Source organism: Stegostoma tigrinum, unplaced genomic scaffold (assembly GCF_030684315.1).
Source record: "Stegostoma tigrinum isolate sSteTig4 unplaced genomic scaffold, sSteTig4.hap1 scaffold_218, whole genome shotgun sequence".
Classification (NCBI taxonomy): Eukaryota; Metazoa; Chordata; class Chondrichthyes; order Orectolobiformes; family Stegostomatidae; genus Stegostoma; species Stegostoma tigrinum.
In genome coordinates this window covers 127023-145017 of record NW_026728155.1, presented here as the reverse complement: position 1 = coordinate 145017, position 17995 = coordinate 127023, and the positions used below count along the sequence as shown (strand labels likewise).

The 17995-nt window shown below is 41.2% G+C and overlaps 1 protein-coding gene across 2 annotated transcripts; it reads right to left on the bottom strand.

Moving 5' to 3' along the window:
- Window positions 1–361: 361 nt before the first annotated feature.
- On the bottom strand, window positions 362–13037 carry LOC132207945 (ral guanine nucleotide dissociation stimulator-like 1). 2 transcript variants are annotated; one of them, XM_059643749.1, is made up of 6 exons: window positions 12144–13037; window positions 10981–11911; window positions 9549–9622; window positions 5357–5556; window positions 2096–2158; window positions 362–717 (listed from the first exon to the last, which is right to left on the bottom strand). In XM_059643749.1, exons 3-6 carry the CDS (start codon window positions 9549–9551, stop codon window positions 633–635), a joined length of 351 nt encoding a protein of 116 aa, XP_059499732.1. In that variant the 5' UTR covers window positions 9552–9622; window positions 10981–11911; window positions 12144–13037; the 3' UTR covers window positions 362–632. The 2 variants fall into 2 exon arrangements, with proteins under 2 accessions (XP_059499732.1, XP_059499733.1); XM_059643750.1 differs by lacking the exons at window positions 9549–9622; window positions 10981–11911; window positions 12144–13037 and adding an exon at window positions 8257–8326.
- Between the last annotated feature and the right edge of the window lie 4958 nt (window positions 13038–17995).

The window sequence follows — 17995 nt, the reverse complement described above, 5'->3', positions numbered from 1 at the left end:
TGCCTCCCTCACTTTCCTAATGGCGCCCACTTACACAACCTCAGTGACAATCAGCATTAACAGTAGGGCTGAGAAAGGTGCTGATCTGCCACCCCTTTCACTGGACTAGCAGCTGTCAAAACTGAGCCAAACCGTCAACTGGTGAGTAACCCGGCGATGATCTCTTTGTTGGTCACCGCTGGAATCGGCCAAGGCCTCCAGGTTGCAGTTCCAGCAGAAGGCCTGCAGCATGAACCACAATCTTCCATCTAAAATTTCTTTTTACAACACTAAGAACAAAGCAAATATTAGAACAACAGCCAACTGTTTCTTTAATGTAAAAGAACAAACTACAGAAGCCGACAAGCTGAAAGAAAAGCAGACATTGCTGGAGAAACTCTACAGGTTTTGCAGCATCTACAGACAGAAAACAGAGTTCAAGTTGAGCCAAGCGACACGTCTTCAGAGATGCGAAGTTCTGAACATGGGAACCTCAACTCAAAATGCCCACTCTGCTTTCTCACCACAGATGCTGCTAAGTTTCAGGAGAAAGTCTCTAAATCATGTTCCTGAAAATGGCGGCCTCCAGAGGTTGCCCTTCACATAGTTGTATTCTGATGAAAGCATCATTTCCTCATACATTGGATCAATACTTACTTTCTGATCTCAGCTACTGTCTCTGGAGGAATTGGATTTTCAAGCTCCTCACAGCTCGGAATGTTAGCATTGTTTCCGCTGCTGAAATTAGTTGTGAAGAATGTCATTTTAAACAAACACTTGTACCCAGTAATTCTTAGCTCATCGGTAGTTTCCTTTGTATTCCTTGTGCTCTGAATAAAGCAAACCTTAACCACATATTGTATTCAAATTTACTCTTTCATGACAGATTTTAGAGAGCATGGTTTCCCATCTGCCTTGTAGTTTGCACCGTCAGGTGATCTGCAAATGGTCCTAAAAGTGTTATCAAGTAAATTTGAGGAAACATCCACATCCACAAGAAAATTATCTCCATACACCTGAAAGACATTGAGTCGGCATTTCGTGCCACTGAGAGCTAATTTTCTAACAACGGGTCAAGACGCAACTACAGAATATGGTGAGTGGTCTCCCCAAAACCCTGAACGATAGTTTACAGGATAAGACCGTGAGACTGGAGTGTGGTTGTAAAGACAGAGAGAGGGACAGAAGGATGTAACAGATTCATATCTTCAACATTTTATATTTGTTGCAAAGTCTAAAAATATCTCAAACAAAGAGCTCCTGGCCCAAATATAGAAGGGCAACCAACTTTCCAATGAAGAACTTCAGATACTGTCTGTACATACAGGGCTGAATGTTCCAAGTCAACTGGCCTTGGCCTGAGACATGACATTCTTGGCAAAGTGGAGGGGAGTTCAGGAGGAAAGCTGAACTCTCTTCTGCACCATTATACTGTATTGTCAGCGGTGGGCAAAGTAGCCGGCTTAACGACGCACTGGGCATGAATTAAGTCACCAGCTGAGAGCTGCACATGTCTGTCTCTCTGGCAAATATTGGAGCTCCTCAACTCCTACAGTGGACATTGGCCTGCAGATCTCTTTTGTATAAGCTCAGCAATACCAACCATAATGACAGCAAAGAAAAGATTGCAGCTCTGCCTCTATTTCATTCTTGGTCAACTGTTTTTATAAAATAGATCACCCTCCAGATGTACTGCGAGTAGGTTTTTCTTCAAAACCTTCACAGGAGATTTGAAAGACACCACAGGCAGACTGAGGGGAGGGGAGAAGGTAGGAACCTCAATTCTTCGACATGTTGTATCCTTAATTCAGAGCTCAGCTATCTAAATGTTTGGCGACAAATGGAGATCTGAATAGTGAATGGATGAGCAATTTTTCACTGAACACTTTTGGATCTTTTCTGTTGATACAACTTTTCTTTTTAAACAAACAAAATCTGTGTAGATTTTTGATACAATCAAGCAACTTTGTTAATGTGACTGCTGCTGTCTAGTGTTTGCTGCATTGCTGTGGGAGGAAGGCCCTCCATAGATCTTACAGGAAGTGCCAGCAGGTTTTTTAACATTGTTGTATTTTGGATGAAACTTAATTAAGTCACACATAAGATTAAATCTTACTTTGTGCTCACTGAATCGATTACTGGAATCTCTTCTGCCTCTGAGGTGTCAAAGCTCCCATATCTGCAATTGGTCAGACAGCACAAACTAAGTGATTTTAAACAAGCTTGAATCTACAATTTGCATTCAGCCACTGAAAAACATCTGAAGGTTCGGGATTTCGGCATTTGAAGCCTTGATTACCGAGTTTGTTAATACTTTGCAGTGAAACTCCAATTTGGCATTTTACAGCATACCTGCCACTTCCCATACAAGGAGGGAAGAGTAAAGCATTCAATGTGGTTCTGTCTCATCTGATCGTAACTTCAAATCTACATTCCTGCCTCTCCTAATGACCTTTCACCTCCTCTCCCTCAACAAGTATCTGTTTATCTTTGCATTTACAATATTCCAGAGCTCTGCTCTGCATTTAATTGCTTTCCAAATTACTTAACATGTCTGTACACGATCATTTTGTGATTCATGCACGAGGATACCCAGATTCCACTGTATCTCAGAGCAATGCAATCTCCCTCAATAAAAACAAAACTGCTATTCTTTCTGCCAAAATGGACTTCAAATTTACCATATACAACTCTATTTGTCAGATCGTTGACTACTTGCTAAACCTATATTTCTCTGCAGTATTCCGAAGTCCTCTAAGGTTAATTTTTTCGCGCATCTTTGTCACGTCACCAAATCTGTCAGTCATAAATTCATTCCTTCAGAAGTCATGGACTGATCGTCAACACTTGGAAAACTTGGGCAGGAACAGATTTTTTAAATTATACTCATACTATACGATCCTAACCATTTTGAACTCAAGTTAATTCTCTGTCTCAAATAAAAACCTCAGTAAATGAGAACACTCAAGTAAAAAGAGATGAATTCCCTGGATCTAATTACAGAACACCAAAATAACTGTAGCATCTAGTCAGACTGTTTCTCCCTTTCACCACGGATAAAGGAAAATTTTGAAATGTGGCGTGCGTGTAAGGTGAACGGATGCTATAAACATCCGTTGAATTATGATGATCTTTTAGCCGAATTAAAATGGTTGACTCAAACACTAATCTTAAACACAAAATCTGTCCAATTGGTAAAATGGGTTTGAAATTTGAATGGCATGGAAGCCATTTTGTTGTTGACTTTTTAAAAACTCCAAGAATCTCCCTGCAGATGGAGACTTTCACCAAAAGACAATGGACAAGTTAGAGATCAAAGCAGCCAAAGTAATAAACAGCTACATTGTGAAAGGAGGAGACAGTAAATATAACAGATGATTGTCTTAACCGCAGCTACCTTAGAGTTTAATGAGAACCAAACTCCTCAAATTTCAACAAACCACAGTTTGCTGAGATTCCTTGGTTTTACGAAATTTTCGCTTTACCTTTAAAAGAATACCATCATCTAAGGTGACCACCGGCCTAACACAAAAGCAAAGAAGAAAGTAATAACCTGCGAAGAATCGTTGTCCACTATCTCACATCTGAGAGATAACATGAGACACATGAGTGAGCTGTGATGTTTCAAATTCTACGGCAAGAATGGGTCACCTTTCTTTAAAAACTCAGAAGCTTATTGCTGGAATTATTCTGCTGGAACACTTATTTAGTTGGGCAAAGAAAGAGAATATTTTGGCAACAGGCAAAAAGAGAAACCCAAATTCACTTTTGAAAGGTCCAGCTGGATCGATTTCTGCAACCCATTGGGTTCATGAAAGCCAGCTCATTAGCTTACTGCTTTGAAGAAAAATCTAATCATCTCTGGTTATTTGCTGATTTTCTCAAATTTTATAACCATAGCACATTTGGGAAACTTTTCCTACCCAGGGATATCCCTCTAATGTCAGAGGTACATCAATTGAAGGTCAGCAGTGGTGAGAATCGCTTTGTACCCGAACTGAGCTTTGATAAGTTACCCCAAAACACCATTTGTGAAGTACATAAACTGTTCAATGCTCACCCAACGTGCAAAAAACTAATGTATAAAAACTGAGGTGACGAGAGAAACCATCACTGATGTCATTTGAAAAACATTTCACCCATTATTACAGAATTGCGGTATTCCTGCATATTTCAGTTGGAAGCAGACATTCATTTGACCAACATTTCAGTTTTGCAATGAAGGTTCCTCACCCTGAACTCAGCTTCCAAACTTTGATTGTTATGCCCAACACAGACTTACAGACAATTGATCAGAGATAATGGGAACTGCAGATGCTGGAGAATCCGAGATAACAAAGTGTGGAGCTGGATGAACACAGCAGGCCAAGCAGCATCTTTGGAGCACAAAAGCTGGCTCTAGGCCTGACACGTCAGCGTGTGTGCTCCTAAGATGCTGCTTAGCCTGCTGTGTTCATCCAGCTCCACACTTTGTTATTACAGACAATTGATAGGCTTCTTTCAATTAAAATAACATTTTTCCATTCACTACATGCAGAAACTTAAACATTCCAAACATAGTTGTAGGAAGCTCCAAACTACATAAAAAGCATTGAAGGAAGTCAACGTCACTGTTTATCTTTAATACCAAGGTCTAGACATTGTCCTAATACATTCACCACACTTTTTAATCGGTGTATTGTACTGGTTCTCGATCGCTTCATTATTGCGAAAAAATAATCAAAAATACATTGGCACCTGTCTCAGCATTATGTTTTGTGAGTATGTTTTATTCACTTCTGTCCCAAATCACTAGCCGGGTGCTTAAACATGATTTGTGCCACCATTTGGGATCAGGGATATTGGAAAGCGATGGGGGCACAAAACAGGAGAGCTGAAGGACTGCTTTGCCTTGTTGTAAACAAACAAGCTCATCAGTCCCACTGCAGTCTCTCTTTATGAAGGACTTCAAGTCTAATTACTTTTAATCAAGTTATTCAAACTTATTATGACACATGACATAGGAGATAGAATTTGAATCTGGACCTTTTGGGCAGAAGGTGTAGGATAAAACCATCTGTGTGGAGGATAAAATCCTCCAGAATACTTTAAAAAATGTGGACTTTTCTGATGAAACTGGATGAAAGTTAAAGCCCAAATTTGCAGAGCTTAACGTCCGAGGGATTGGGGTGCAGGTAAGTTCATGTCTTCAATGAACAAAAAATCGTCTCCCTTACTGAGGGTTGGATGGAGATTCTCAGTTTACTGAGAGTTGTTTCCATATGGCTAGTTTCAGCGATTCATTGCCAGAAGGATTAATAACAAAAATTACTCGACAGAACATACTTTTCTATCATTACCATTAAACAAAGGAGATGCTCATTAGATTTATGCTCACTTGTCCAGGAGGATGTACAACACACTTTCAGCAGTGGTATATGCTTTGTATGTCGAAAAGAATGTGCGGATGTAGAAACGCTCCTTGTTCATGAGAGCGATTACAAAATTTTCGACGAGTCTTTTTGAGGTCTCAGAGTTAAGAATTTGAACGTTGGAGGTATCGACAGCGAGATGTGATGGAAGCTCATCTCCTGATGCCTACAGAGAGTACGAATTTAAAAAGTAAATGTGATGCAGGAACAACGTTTATTTGTATAGATCTCTGACATGGTAGAAACATTTCAAAATGCTTCACATTTACATAATCATTTAAAAATCACTCCAAGATTCATGAAGCTAAAACTAGGACAGGCCACCAAAAGCTTGGTCAGAAAGATTGGATTTGAGGACAAAGAGGAGATGTTTTGGAAGAGTGTCCCAGAACTGGGTAGCTGAACACACCAATGACAGAATAAAGAAGATCAAGCATGCAGGGAAAATCAAAGTGGCCAGAATTAGAAGTGCAAAGATATGAGCATTGAAGGGCTGGAGGGGAATACCATTGATGAGGAGATACAATATGTTCAATCCAATGATAAAGCAGCTGGTCACTTCATGTATTACTTGAACCATTCAAAGAAAATACAAAGTTAAAGTCAAAACATCACAGAAACATGGCCAGCTAGATTCATATAAAACAGAAATTTGAGCCTTGGAGTTATTTTGTATCGATCTCAAGAATATTAAACCATCATTTTAAGTAAATAAACATTTAATATTAAATCCCTTCAGCTGACTACCCACTATTTCTCAATTTCTACTTCAATCCAGTCATCAGATGGGCCAGAAAGTTTCCACAACAGAGTAAATGTGGAATTATGTACAGCAACTTCTGTCTACAGCTCGAGGCCACAGCAAGCTACCGGAAACAGGACAGTCTGGCTTCAATCCTGTTTGAATTCTCTGTTAACAATATCACTGACTTCACATTTCTGAACAATATTGTTTTGAGGAATCTAATTACTCTTGAAAGCAAGCTTACATAACTGGTAGGAAAACAGAGAGGTGTAAAATGTTTGCTGACTTGGCGGAAAATAGAAGGAGGGAGAAACTGAAGAAAAAGGAAACCTCTTTTTTTTTGTTCCACAGCTCGTGCTATGCAAGGTCTCTTCCAATGTGCTGCCTAAGGGTTATCATACTTGATACTGTGGAGTGTGCAAAAGAAATTAAGAACTCTCACAAAGAACTTCATAGTTCAAATCGCATCAAGCACCCCTATATCAAATTCAGTTTCCTTCATGTCAGCAGATGAATATACCTTTGGAATTGGGCAGGGGTCAGGGTGGAGCATGTCAGCAAAGGAGGGAATTGGAGCACTCTTTAAGGAGCCTGATTTGAAATTTGAAATCCAATGTGAACCTCTCAACTTTGCCAGAGTAGCTGGCCGGTTCAGTCAGAATGATGAATTGTCTGTAATCACAGGAAATGTATTTCCAAGACTTGTTCCAAGTAATAGAAAATTGTACAAAATGTGTTTCAATTAAATGAAGTTGTCGTTTTAAGAACTTTACCCCACACAAGTATAAAAAAGCATGACTGAAGAAAAGCATAACCTTCAAACAAAGATAACAAAGTGTGGATAATAAAATGTGAGGCTGGATGAACACAGCAGGCCAAGCAGCATCTTAGGAGCACAAGATGCTGCTTGGCCTGCTGTGTTCATCCAGCCTCACATTTTACTATCTTGGAATTCTCCAGCATGTGCAGTTCCCATTATCTCTAACAAAGTGTGGAGCTGGGTGAACACAGGAGGCCATGCAGCATCTTAGGAGCACAAAAGCTGATGTTTCGGGCCTAGACCCTCCATCAGAAAAGGGGGAGGGGGAGAGGGTTCTGAAATAAACGGGGAGAGAGGGGGAGGCAGATCGAAGATGGATAGAGGAGAAGTTCGGTGGGGAGGAGACAGACAAGTTTCGAGGCAGGAATGGAGCCAGTAAAGGTGAGTGTAGGTGGGGAGGTGGGGGGGATAGGACAGGCTGGGGAGGTCGGATAGGTCAAGGGGGCGGGATGAGGTTAGACAGAAGGAAATGGGTGTGTGGCTTGGGGTGGGAGGAGGGGATAGGTGAGAGGAAGAACAGATTAGGGAAGAGGGGACGAGTTGGGCTGGTATTGGGATGCGGTAGGGGAAGGGGAGATTTTGAAGCTCAAATTGTTTATGTGTCACCATATTTTGATCCAGTAAGACAAATAACATTAAAAATAAATTGATGTTTTATGACCATGCTGACAATCTCAGCAAGAGAAATTACGTAATGTCCATGTTTAAATATTAAAAGAGCAAAACTATTGAATGGTTGCAATACGTTACTAAAATAAAGGCTACCAGCTGTCAATACATTGCTTTCACCATTTTTAATGGTGAAATCTCTGTTCCTTCCTCTCTCACCCTACTACTCATTCCTTCCATCTGTTCTGCTGTTGTGGTACCAGGCTATCAGCTCCCCTACTCAAATTTACTTCATAATCATTCTTCCCGCTCCTTTCCTTCCCATTCATCGCACGGTGTAACAGAAGAAAGGGCAGGATATCTATGGAAGGATGTGCCCTTCAGTGTTCTAAGTTTTCACAATGCCAGCAAAAAGGAAAAAAAAATAATCGAGCACAGTAAATCACAGTCCCTCAACGCACAGTTTTTGCGGCGATAATTCAAAACTGGTGCATTTTCACAGCATATTGAACATATGCAATTAGTAAGCAATCAACAGGCATGGAGGAAATCTCTCAAGCAGATATTAACATGTCAATAAAAGCAGGATGGAAGAGTTGAAGTTAATTATGCAGTGGAGAAAATCAACTGAAGTGTGCACATTCAGGTTTCAAATATTAAGTAGAGTTCCACATGAACATTGTTTTATTTACCTCTCGTAGTCAAAATGCCACAACACACTAGCTTGCCTGACAGATGACATGTTCTCTTCTTGTTTCAAATTCAGGAACTGGTTTGCAAATCTGGTTCAAATTTGGACTTTGTTAACTGAAGGTTGCCAGGCACAGCATGTGGCAGAGCAGTGGAATGTGGCCAGTGATTGAAACACCATCTCATGTCCACACTTAACTCCTATTAACACACTCCAGTTTGTGGCTATAAGTTAGTTCTAGTCATGATGATTGTCAAAAATTTACGAAAAACATGACAGTTATGTTCACCACCCCCACTACACTACATCAAGGGACACAATTCCTCTTCATGATTATGTCGTTGTTCTATGTTCATCATGAATGTAAATTGGGTGACTATTCTATCTCAGTCTTAAATTGAAAAGAAGAATTTGCACGTCGCTTACTTAATTAATACCAATTAGAAAAGTTGAACAGATCTCTATCCTAGTACACAGCATACTTTTGTTACTCCATTTGTCTTACAGTTTGCTTGCTGAATATCTCAGAACTTAAACGATATTTTCTGAATTCATAGGAATAAGGTCTCTTGAGCTTGCTCCATTGTATCACATCATGATGTGTTTCTCTCTTAACTCCATTTATCCACCATTTATCCATTTACCGTGAATACACTGGCATAACATAAATGGCAGTCTTGAAGTTCTGAATGAACCCAACAGACTCCAACTTCAGAAGCTCCAACGGACAACATTTTTGGAAAAACGTCTGTCGCCAGATTTCACACCCAACGGACATAGCTTGGATTTGAAAAGTGCAGCAATAGATATTTCCTGACATAAACAGTCAGTGATTATCACAAGAAAAACCCGCTTGTCTGTTTCAAAGTGACCCACCTTTCGAAAAAAAAAGTCACCATTATCACACCACATCATAGGGCTGTGCTCACATGAGTGAGAGAGAGAGACAGCTGGTGGTTGTTTAACCAGCATGTCAGGCACGGGGAGAAGTTGAGAAGGACAATCCCTCATGGTCAACACAAATGTTGTTTACTCTTTCAATATCATCTTGCTCTTCCTTAGAACAATTGAAACTTTAAAAGGCCAAGTGAGCAGACGAGAGCATCAGCCTTCAAATATTTCAGCTCCCTCAGAATGAAATGGGACAAACCTGTGACCAAATATATAAAACATCTTGCACATCGTGGAAGAACGTGCGAGTGAGTGAGTGTTGGATGGTATATAGGAATATGAAGAATAAGTAATCAGGGGATTGGAATTTGTCATGTGTAAAAAACCAAGGATAGTACAAACCATTTTTATTCAGAGTAGTATGACGGAAATCTGACTGCTTCGGCAAGCTGACTGACCGGAAATAACAGTCAAATCTATAAGATAAATGAAACCATCATGACAGACAAAACAAAATTAAACATGTAAAGAGAAAGACTGCCATAAAAATTAAATACTGGACCAAAAAAGATAAAATGCTGACTTCAGTGTAGTTACATCTGTCCATGATCTGTTTGCTCTTCTGATATCACATTGCTCTTGCTTAGAAAACACAACTCTAAAATCCTAACTAAGCCAACACGGACGTCAGGTTTCAGACTTTTTAGGCCACTCAAAATAAAAATCAACAAAGCTTTCACATCAATATATAAGTAAAAATCACTCTACACACCCTGGAAGCACTGTCTCAGAATCTAAAGGGAGTAACCCACAGTCGAGGCAAGGTAGGCTGCCTTCATGCAGGATAGGTTCACCAAGAGCAGTCTCTGGCATTAATACAGGGTAATGGGCACTGCCAGATGGACACCCGAGGCAGTCAGCTTCTCAGAGTCCACACCTCTGCAGTCCAGTGAGTGGGACTCAGTCAGCCCAGTGGGAGACTGAACCCAGTGTGGGGAGTGGGGAGAAAACAGCTGGGAAACTGTAGAGACATCAGTTAGATGTCGGGTCACCTATTGCTCAGTCTGTCAAGGTCGCTCAAGGGGGCTGCCACATCAGTCCTCATTGTGCTCAGTGATATTACACTGAGAAATGTCTGACTCCAGGGTCAGGCTGCTGTCATTGATGCAAGGCTGACAACTATTACTTTTCAGAGGTGTCAATGGACCGCTGCTGTTTTAATCTCGTCGGATATGGGAGGCACGGTGGCTTAGTGATTAGCACTGCAGCTTCACAGTGCCAGGAACCCGGGCTCGATTCCAGGCTCAGGCTGACTGTGTGGAGTTTGCATATTCTCCCCGTGTCTGCATGGGTTTCCCCTGGGTGCTCCCACAGTCCAAAGATGTGTAGGCTAGGTGGATCGGCCATGCTAATTTGCCCGTAGTGTTGAAGGGTGTGTGGGTGAAAGGAAGATGGGTCTGGGTGGGATGCTTCAAGGGGCGGTTTGGACTTGTTGGGCTGAAGGGCCTGTTTCCACACCGTAGGGAATCTAATCTAATTTAATATGTCAGAGATGAGTATGAGCAAATGGAACAAAGGAGCAGGAATATTTCCAAGATAACAAAGTGTGGGGCTGGATGAACACAGCAGGCCAAGCTGCTGCAGTTCCCTGCTGTGTTCATCCAGCTCCACACTTTGTTATCTTGGATTCTCCAGCATCTGCAGTCCCCATTGACTCGAAAGGCAAATTTCCATGTGAAGTCTGGAATAAGTGAGTCAATGCCTGACTGAACACAGGGAGACAAGGAACTGGATTGAAGCTTGTGCTTTGTGAAAAATTAATGATAACTCATACCTTTCAGAATCAAAGTGGGTTGGAGTCTGAGGAATGAGAAAGGTGAAGTATCGTCAAACCTAAAAGACAAATGAAAACACCATAAAAGTAAAAGCCAAATTCAACATGAAAAGAGAAAGAGTACGATCACACTTAAATACTAGACCAAAAAATATCAACTGCTGACTTCAGCCTCATTATATATGTCAAATATTCATTTGCCTCTTCACTGTCTACTTGGTCTTCCTTCAACAATTTAACATTTTAACTTGTCAACTGAGCAGCCAGGACATCACCCTTCAGATACTTCAGTTCAAAATGAAACTCAACGAAGCTTTGCTCTAATTCAACTCCTTGAACATTTGGAATGATTTCCCAAAGGGCCTTTTTCATCCAAATACTATTTTTTGGCTGCTGTAATGTAGGAAAGGCACTGGTTAATGTGCAGAAAGCACGTTTTCATGAATAACAATTGGTAATGACTAGTTTCTCCATTGAAACAACATTCACTGAGGGATAAATAGTAGATGATTTATACGGGAGAATTCCATTCTTGTTTTTTTTGCAAATTGTTGTGATAATGGGATCTTGTGGTCATCCGAGATGAACATTTTCCCTGCTAATATCACCTTCAGCAAAGACCAGAAGAAACATTTTGCTCCATCAAAGAGTGGACACAAAAATGTGGCCAATATAATTTTGGTTTTGGCAAGTACTGGAACCATTGTGACCCACAACATACACGCATCAATTCAATCGGGTTACCCCACATTCACATCATTTTTCCAGTTTTCCCGTCTTTGAAATTCGTACTAAAATCCAATTTCTTTACAAATAGTGTCCAGTATATATTGAATTCAAATTACCTCAAAACTCTTCTCACAACCAAGAGTGATACCACGAATGTATTGCTCCTTTCCCTCCGCTTCAATTAGTGTTAGTTCTAATTACACTGACGAGGGAGAGAAAAGAAATAAGCGATGCGCACTTGAAACTGCAGAGCTACAAGTCTGCAATGTTCACCTCACGTTGTTTCAACATGAAGTGAGGACACACAGCAGTTATTGTTTATTCTTGTTTGTGTTTATGACATCACAGGCAAACCATTGTGATGTCACTGGGCTTATTCTTTTTTAAAAGAAAACCTTCCCGAGAAAGAACACAAAACCTGTTCGAGCAGTTACCTGCTGTTTTCCACTTCATCTCTGTGTACGCGGTTGTCATGTGGGGAGGGCTTGTTTGTAAACGTGGGCATCATGTCATGGATGCAGTTTCCCATCTCCGCCATCTTCCCTTAACAGTCTTCCTGGTATATTGCCCATGGAGGTGAAGGCACCAGGAGGCCTGCCCACATGTGACCAATACGTCTATTAATTTATTTGGTGGCCAGACTGGCTGGTCAGCTGTCAAGAGGAAGGATGGTCTCATCTGTCCTGAAAGTCCATTAAAAACATCCTGGAGGTTAATTCAACCTTTACATTGACCTTCGAATCCTTTGCACTCCTCTCATCACAGTCACAACAACACTTACTGTTATGTCCTGCATGTTCACCAACTCTCTATTCATGCTCATACATTACCTTCAGTTCCAGAGCCCTTCTCTTATCTATTAGCCACCAGTGTGACACCCTACAAAATGCCTCTTGGGAATCCAGGTGTTATGCAGCTGTTGGTTTCCTCTTTGCGACCTCACTTGTTTGACTATCAAGAAGGAATGAAATTGTCAAACATGCCTGGCCCCAGGGTGACCTTGAACTTACCTGCAACTGCCCTGTCTCCATCATGGAAAGTCTTCTTCTGGATTGACCACGTTGATTTAATCAGATGATACGATTTTTGTTTTAAAAGCATTGCTAAAACATACGTAATGAAGAGACATTATTAAGCACTTTCCCAACTGATTGAAATCATGTTAACTGGCTTTATTCCTTATTTTTGCTCCTCCTTCTTTCTTACATAGCAGTGTTACAACTGCTAATTTCTACTGAACTCAGACTTTTCCAGAATCCAGGATGTTTTGGTAAATCAGAAACCAAAATATCTACAATGTCTGAAGCTGGGCTCCAGGCATATTCAGTTTCTTGGAAGGACTGACAAGAAGGAGGAGGTAGGTTAGCATTACTGGTTACGGAATAAAATTAATATGGTAATGACAATGGATATTAGTTCTGGTGAAATGGAGTCTGGGTACAGTTTAGAAACATCAAGGGACAGAAATTGACAGTGGTCGATGTATATACACCCCAGTTAACTCGTGTGGTAATTTTAGCAGAAGGCACTAAAAAGGAAATTGAAGACACCAGCAGAAAGGGAGAGCTCTAATTATGATAAAAGGTCACTGACTTCAAGAGTCAGGTGACTTCAGCCTGCATAAAGATTGGGCAAAGCAAATCAGTTATCATTGCATACAGGAGGAATTCCTGACGTACTTTTTAAATTAATTCATGGGATGAGGGCATCACTGGCTAGGGTAACATTTATTACCAATTCCTAAATGTCCAGAGAGCAGTTAAGAGTCAACCACATTGCTGTGGGTCAGGAGTTACATGTAAGCAAGAATGGCAGTTTACTTCCCTTAAAGGACAACAGATTCATGCTCATCATTAGACGCTTAATTCCAGGTTTGTATTGAATTCAAATTCCGCCGTCTGCTGCAACTGGATTCAAACACAAGTCCCCAAAGTACTATCTGGGTCTCTGGATTAAGTGTCCAGTGATAACAATCTCAGGCCACTGTCTCCCCAATGAAGTGTGTGCTGTGCGGGTTTCTGGGTCAACACTTTGAGGAACCAGGGAAGACTGTGTCCATGCCCCCTCGGGGAAGTGACCCTCATTTTCACCCACAGAAGGAAACTGACAAGGAGACCTTCCACCGAGAGTGCCAGAGGCTTTCGGAGAGAGCAACCCCCAGAAAGCAGAACGTCACTCACTTGGCTCTATTGTCCCATTCCAGACTCCAAAACTAGAACCTGTTTACAGCAACAAATGGAAGTATTTGATGGATGCCCTGGGTTTGTGCTCCTCCCCCACTGCTCACCTGCAGTTTTCCTGCTTCACCTTGTACTTCCAGCCAAACATCACTGATGTCAGCTGCTTCCTGCCATTCCAAATGCTGCTCCTCAAGTGGAAGGACAAACAGCAATGTGGAAATTCACACATATTTCTGGTCTGTGGAGGAAATGATACTGTTATAACTTCAGATAATTTTTAAAGGGCTCTTTTTGCCCTTTGAAGCAGGGGATGTACAAACACTATCACAGGCTCGAACTCACAACCACTTGTTTCTGAGACCAGTGCTCTGACCACTGAGCTGTGGAGCCAGGCACAAGACATGGAAAGAGGGTCTCATGTATTGGAAATAACAAAAGAATAGATAACTGGAGACTGTTATATATCAAGACGTAACAAAACCGAAACAGAGCAGAGGGGCATCATGTGCAGAAGGTTGGGAGAATGCAAGGCCGAATCAGACAGTGTCCTCCGTGCCATAAACTGATCTTTCCTGCTGGTCCAGTGATTACGATTCAGTGCCTTCACTGTCGTAGCCTGTTCATGGTTATCATTTAAAGTAATAATCACAAAATATTGACTGATCTTGAGAAGCAGAATTATGTCGTTGCTCAGTCAAAATCGATTCATTCCAACTGTAACAATGCCAGCTGAAACTGCCTGATGCGCAATCAGTTTAAAACAAGAATAGAGGGGAGGCCAGGAAAAGTGAAGGGCAATGGTAGTTTGTGAGAGTTGGCTGGAGGCCAAGTGGAGCCAGGTTCAATGTGGGTGTTGAAGACCAGTCTTCACTGTTTACCCTGGCATTCAGATCACATTGGATCAATCACACAAGGACCGTCCTTTGTGTGTTGTCCTTTGCACACAACAACTCGGGTCAGTGCCTCGAGGGGCTCGGATACTTTTAATTTGGCAAGTAACTCAGGCCAGTGGTGCACAAACTAAGCTGTGTCGGGACACTATTTAAATGGGCCACCACTCATTGCAATGACCCAGAACTATGCAGAAAGAGGAAGAACACAAATACAAAATCTTTGCTTTGATTGGATATCCCTGCAATTTCATCCACAGGTGCTGACTAAACAGCAGCACGAAGAGGACACATTATGCCCTAACACACTGGACACACTGCCACACATCAGGAACATATCAGAACTGACAACTCCTATGACAACAAGGAGTTACTGTAGCACACAAGCCCAAAGCCATGCTACGACAAACATTCTCAAGGACTAAAGACACCATACCCACAACATGCAGAACTGACATTGTTTACAAAACACCGTGCAACGATTGCCACAAACATTATATCAGACAGACAGGAAGGAAACTACCCATCAGTATGCATGAACATCAGCTGGCAGCAAAATGACGTGACAAACTTTCCCTAATATCAGTACACCCGGATAATGAAGGCCATCAGTTTAACTGGGACAACATAACTGTAGTAGTGCAATCCAAACATAGACACACACGGGAATTCCTAGAGGCATGGTTCTCAATCCATAATGCAGTTGGCAAACATATAGAATTAGACCCCATATACAACCAACACAGAACAGAATGCGAAATGACAGAAGTCGCCAGAATGGACCAGGCAGTATAAATTCCAAGTGGAGGAGAACAACATTGCTTCATTGCAAGTCTCACTCATGACGTTACCTCGCATGGTGATGTAAAGGCTGAACAAAAACAAGCCAGCTGGGCGATCAACTTTACAACTTTACTTGTTAACTTTACCGTTTAATATGTGTCTCAGGGTCAGTCTTTGTGATATTATACACACACTGTTCTACCCGCTTCTCCCGCTGTACGCAAGGTTTCCCGACAAAAGGCAGCTTTATGTGGAACACAAGCAGTTTCTCCTGACAATGGGTACCGTTGCCATGAGCTGGGATATGAAATAGACAGTGTGTTGAAGTAGCCCCACACTCATGTTACTCAATTACCTTTCAATTTCAATTTTCAATTTCCAGAACACAGCAATCCATTCACTTCAGCTGCTGGGAACCTGACACAAACAGCGCTGGGCAGACATTCCTCTTCGGAAGCGTCTGTCAATTTGCAAGGGTAGAAAAGCTGTCAACTTCACTCGAGTGAGAGAGGATACAATATTCCAAACTTCCAATTCAAATTCAGATGCCGTATCAATTACACCACTGGCTCCACACATCTTGCTGCAGCTTTCATCCTGTCGACTTGTGATGTAATCAGCGATAGTGGTGGAAAAAAACAACATTTGCAAGGTGAATATCCTGCAAAATAATCACCGTCACTGCTGCACTTCAATGTTCCCCACTTTGTGAAGCGGTGAATGTCACTGGCAAACGAAACACACTTATCCTCACATGCCTGCTTCACTGTCACCTGTTTCTTTGCCACCTGTTTCTCTGCTGGAAGTTGCAATTGTTTTATTCACAGTCATTGCAAAGTTCTGCCTCATTTTTTTTATGAAATAATCTCCTCGCAACTTAAAAAACATCCCCTAGTCTTGAAATCTCCCATCCTTGAGAAATGACGACCACAATTCATATTATCTAAGTCTAATTATTGTATGAACTCCTAACAGGCCGCCTCTCAACCTCTTAAGCACCAGCAAGAAAAGTCAAAGTCTATCCGACCTTTCTTTATAAATCAAATCTTCCATACCAGGCAACATCCTGGTAAACCTGTTCTTAACACTCGCCAGCTTCATAATATGCCTCCTGTAATTGTGTGACAGAAACTGCACACTGAATTACAGAAGAGGTCTCATCAACATCCTGTGCAACCTCAATATGACTTCCCAACTCCTAAACTGAAACGATTGAGCAATGAAGGCTGGCGTGCCAAAAGCATGTTTAACGGCTGTCTTAAATGTGATGTAAACGTCAAATAATCATGTACCTGGATCCCCTAGGTCCATGAGTAGGCACCTTAACAGGGAGACAAAGTCTGTGGGAGGATGGGGAATAGATTTGAATTTCTTTGACCTCACATCTAAAGAAATTTATTGTACACATGCAGCTGAATAAGATAAACAATTTATTCTCCGTGAAAAACTATAAATGAACCTGAACATTTTTCAATTAAAAAGTAAAGTTAGACCCTCTCGAGTCAGAAGGAAGCCATCACTGTTCTGTTTCTGAGCTTATATTACCCAACAAGTTCTGCACCATGTCATTCATTCACCATATCCTGATACGTTAACTTTGGATCACTCTCCACAGGTATCAGTAACTATTGCCAATCCTCAGTTACATCTGGAGAATTTGATGTTTGACCTTTCTGAACCAGTGCAGGTCATGACGTGAAGTCGCACTTGCAATGATATTAGGTAAGGGGTTACCAAATGATCGTGAAGGATTAGTGATGTTTTCCAAAAGAACAATTTAAATGTTTTCACATTTTTGATTCAATCCAATGATCTGACATATTACACAAGGTTGTCACAAAAAAAATTTGATACCAGGCACTTATTAGGACAAGTGACCCAAAGCTGACCAAAGAAGTAGGTTTCAAGGAACATCCTGAACAAACTAAGGGACTTTGAAAACCAGGGATGTTTAGGGAGTAAATTCAGGAGCTTATGGCCTTGGAAACTGAAAACATGAAAAAGGTGGAAGAGTTAAAACCAGAAATCTAGTGGAGGTTGGAAGTCAGGGAGAAAAAATGTTTTGAAGGAAAAAGCAAAAGAACAGTAGATGCTTGAAAGTAGTAACACAAGCAGAAATTGATGAGAAACTCAGCTTATCTGGCAGTGCTTGTGGATAGAGAGCAGCATTATTGTTTTGTGTCCAGTGACCCTTCTTCAGATATATCTCAGAGTGTTTTGCAGCTGGAGGGACTATTAAATGGAGGTGTGATAACAAAATTTCAAAATAAGGATATGAATTTCAATACCTTGATGCTTTGTCACCCAGAAAATGTTTATGTTAGTGAGGACAGGATGGCAAAACTCAAAGATGTTGAAATGGGTGAGAGTAAACACACGTGCAGCAGATTTTTGGATCTTCTCAAGATTTCAGGGAAGTAGAATTAAGAAGCC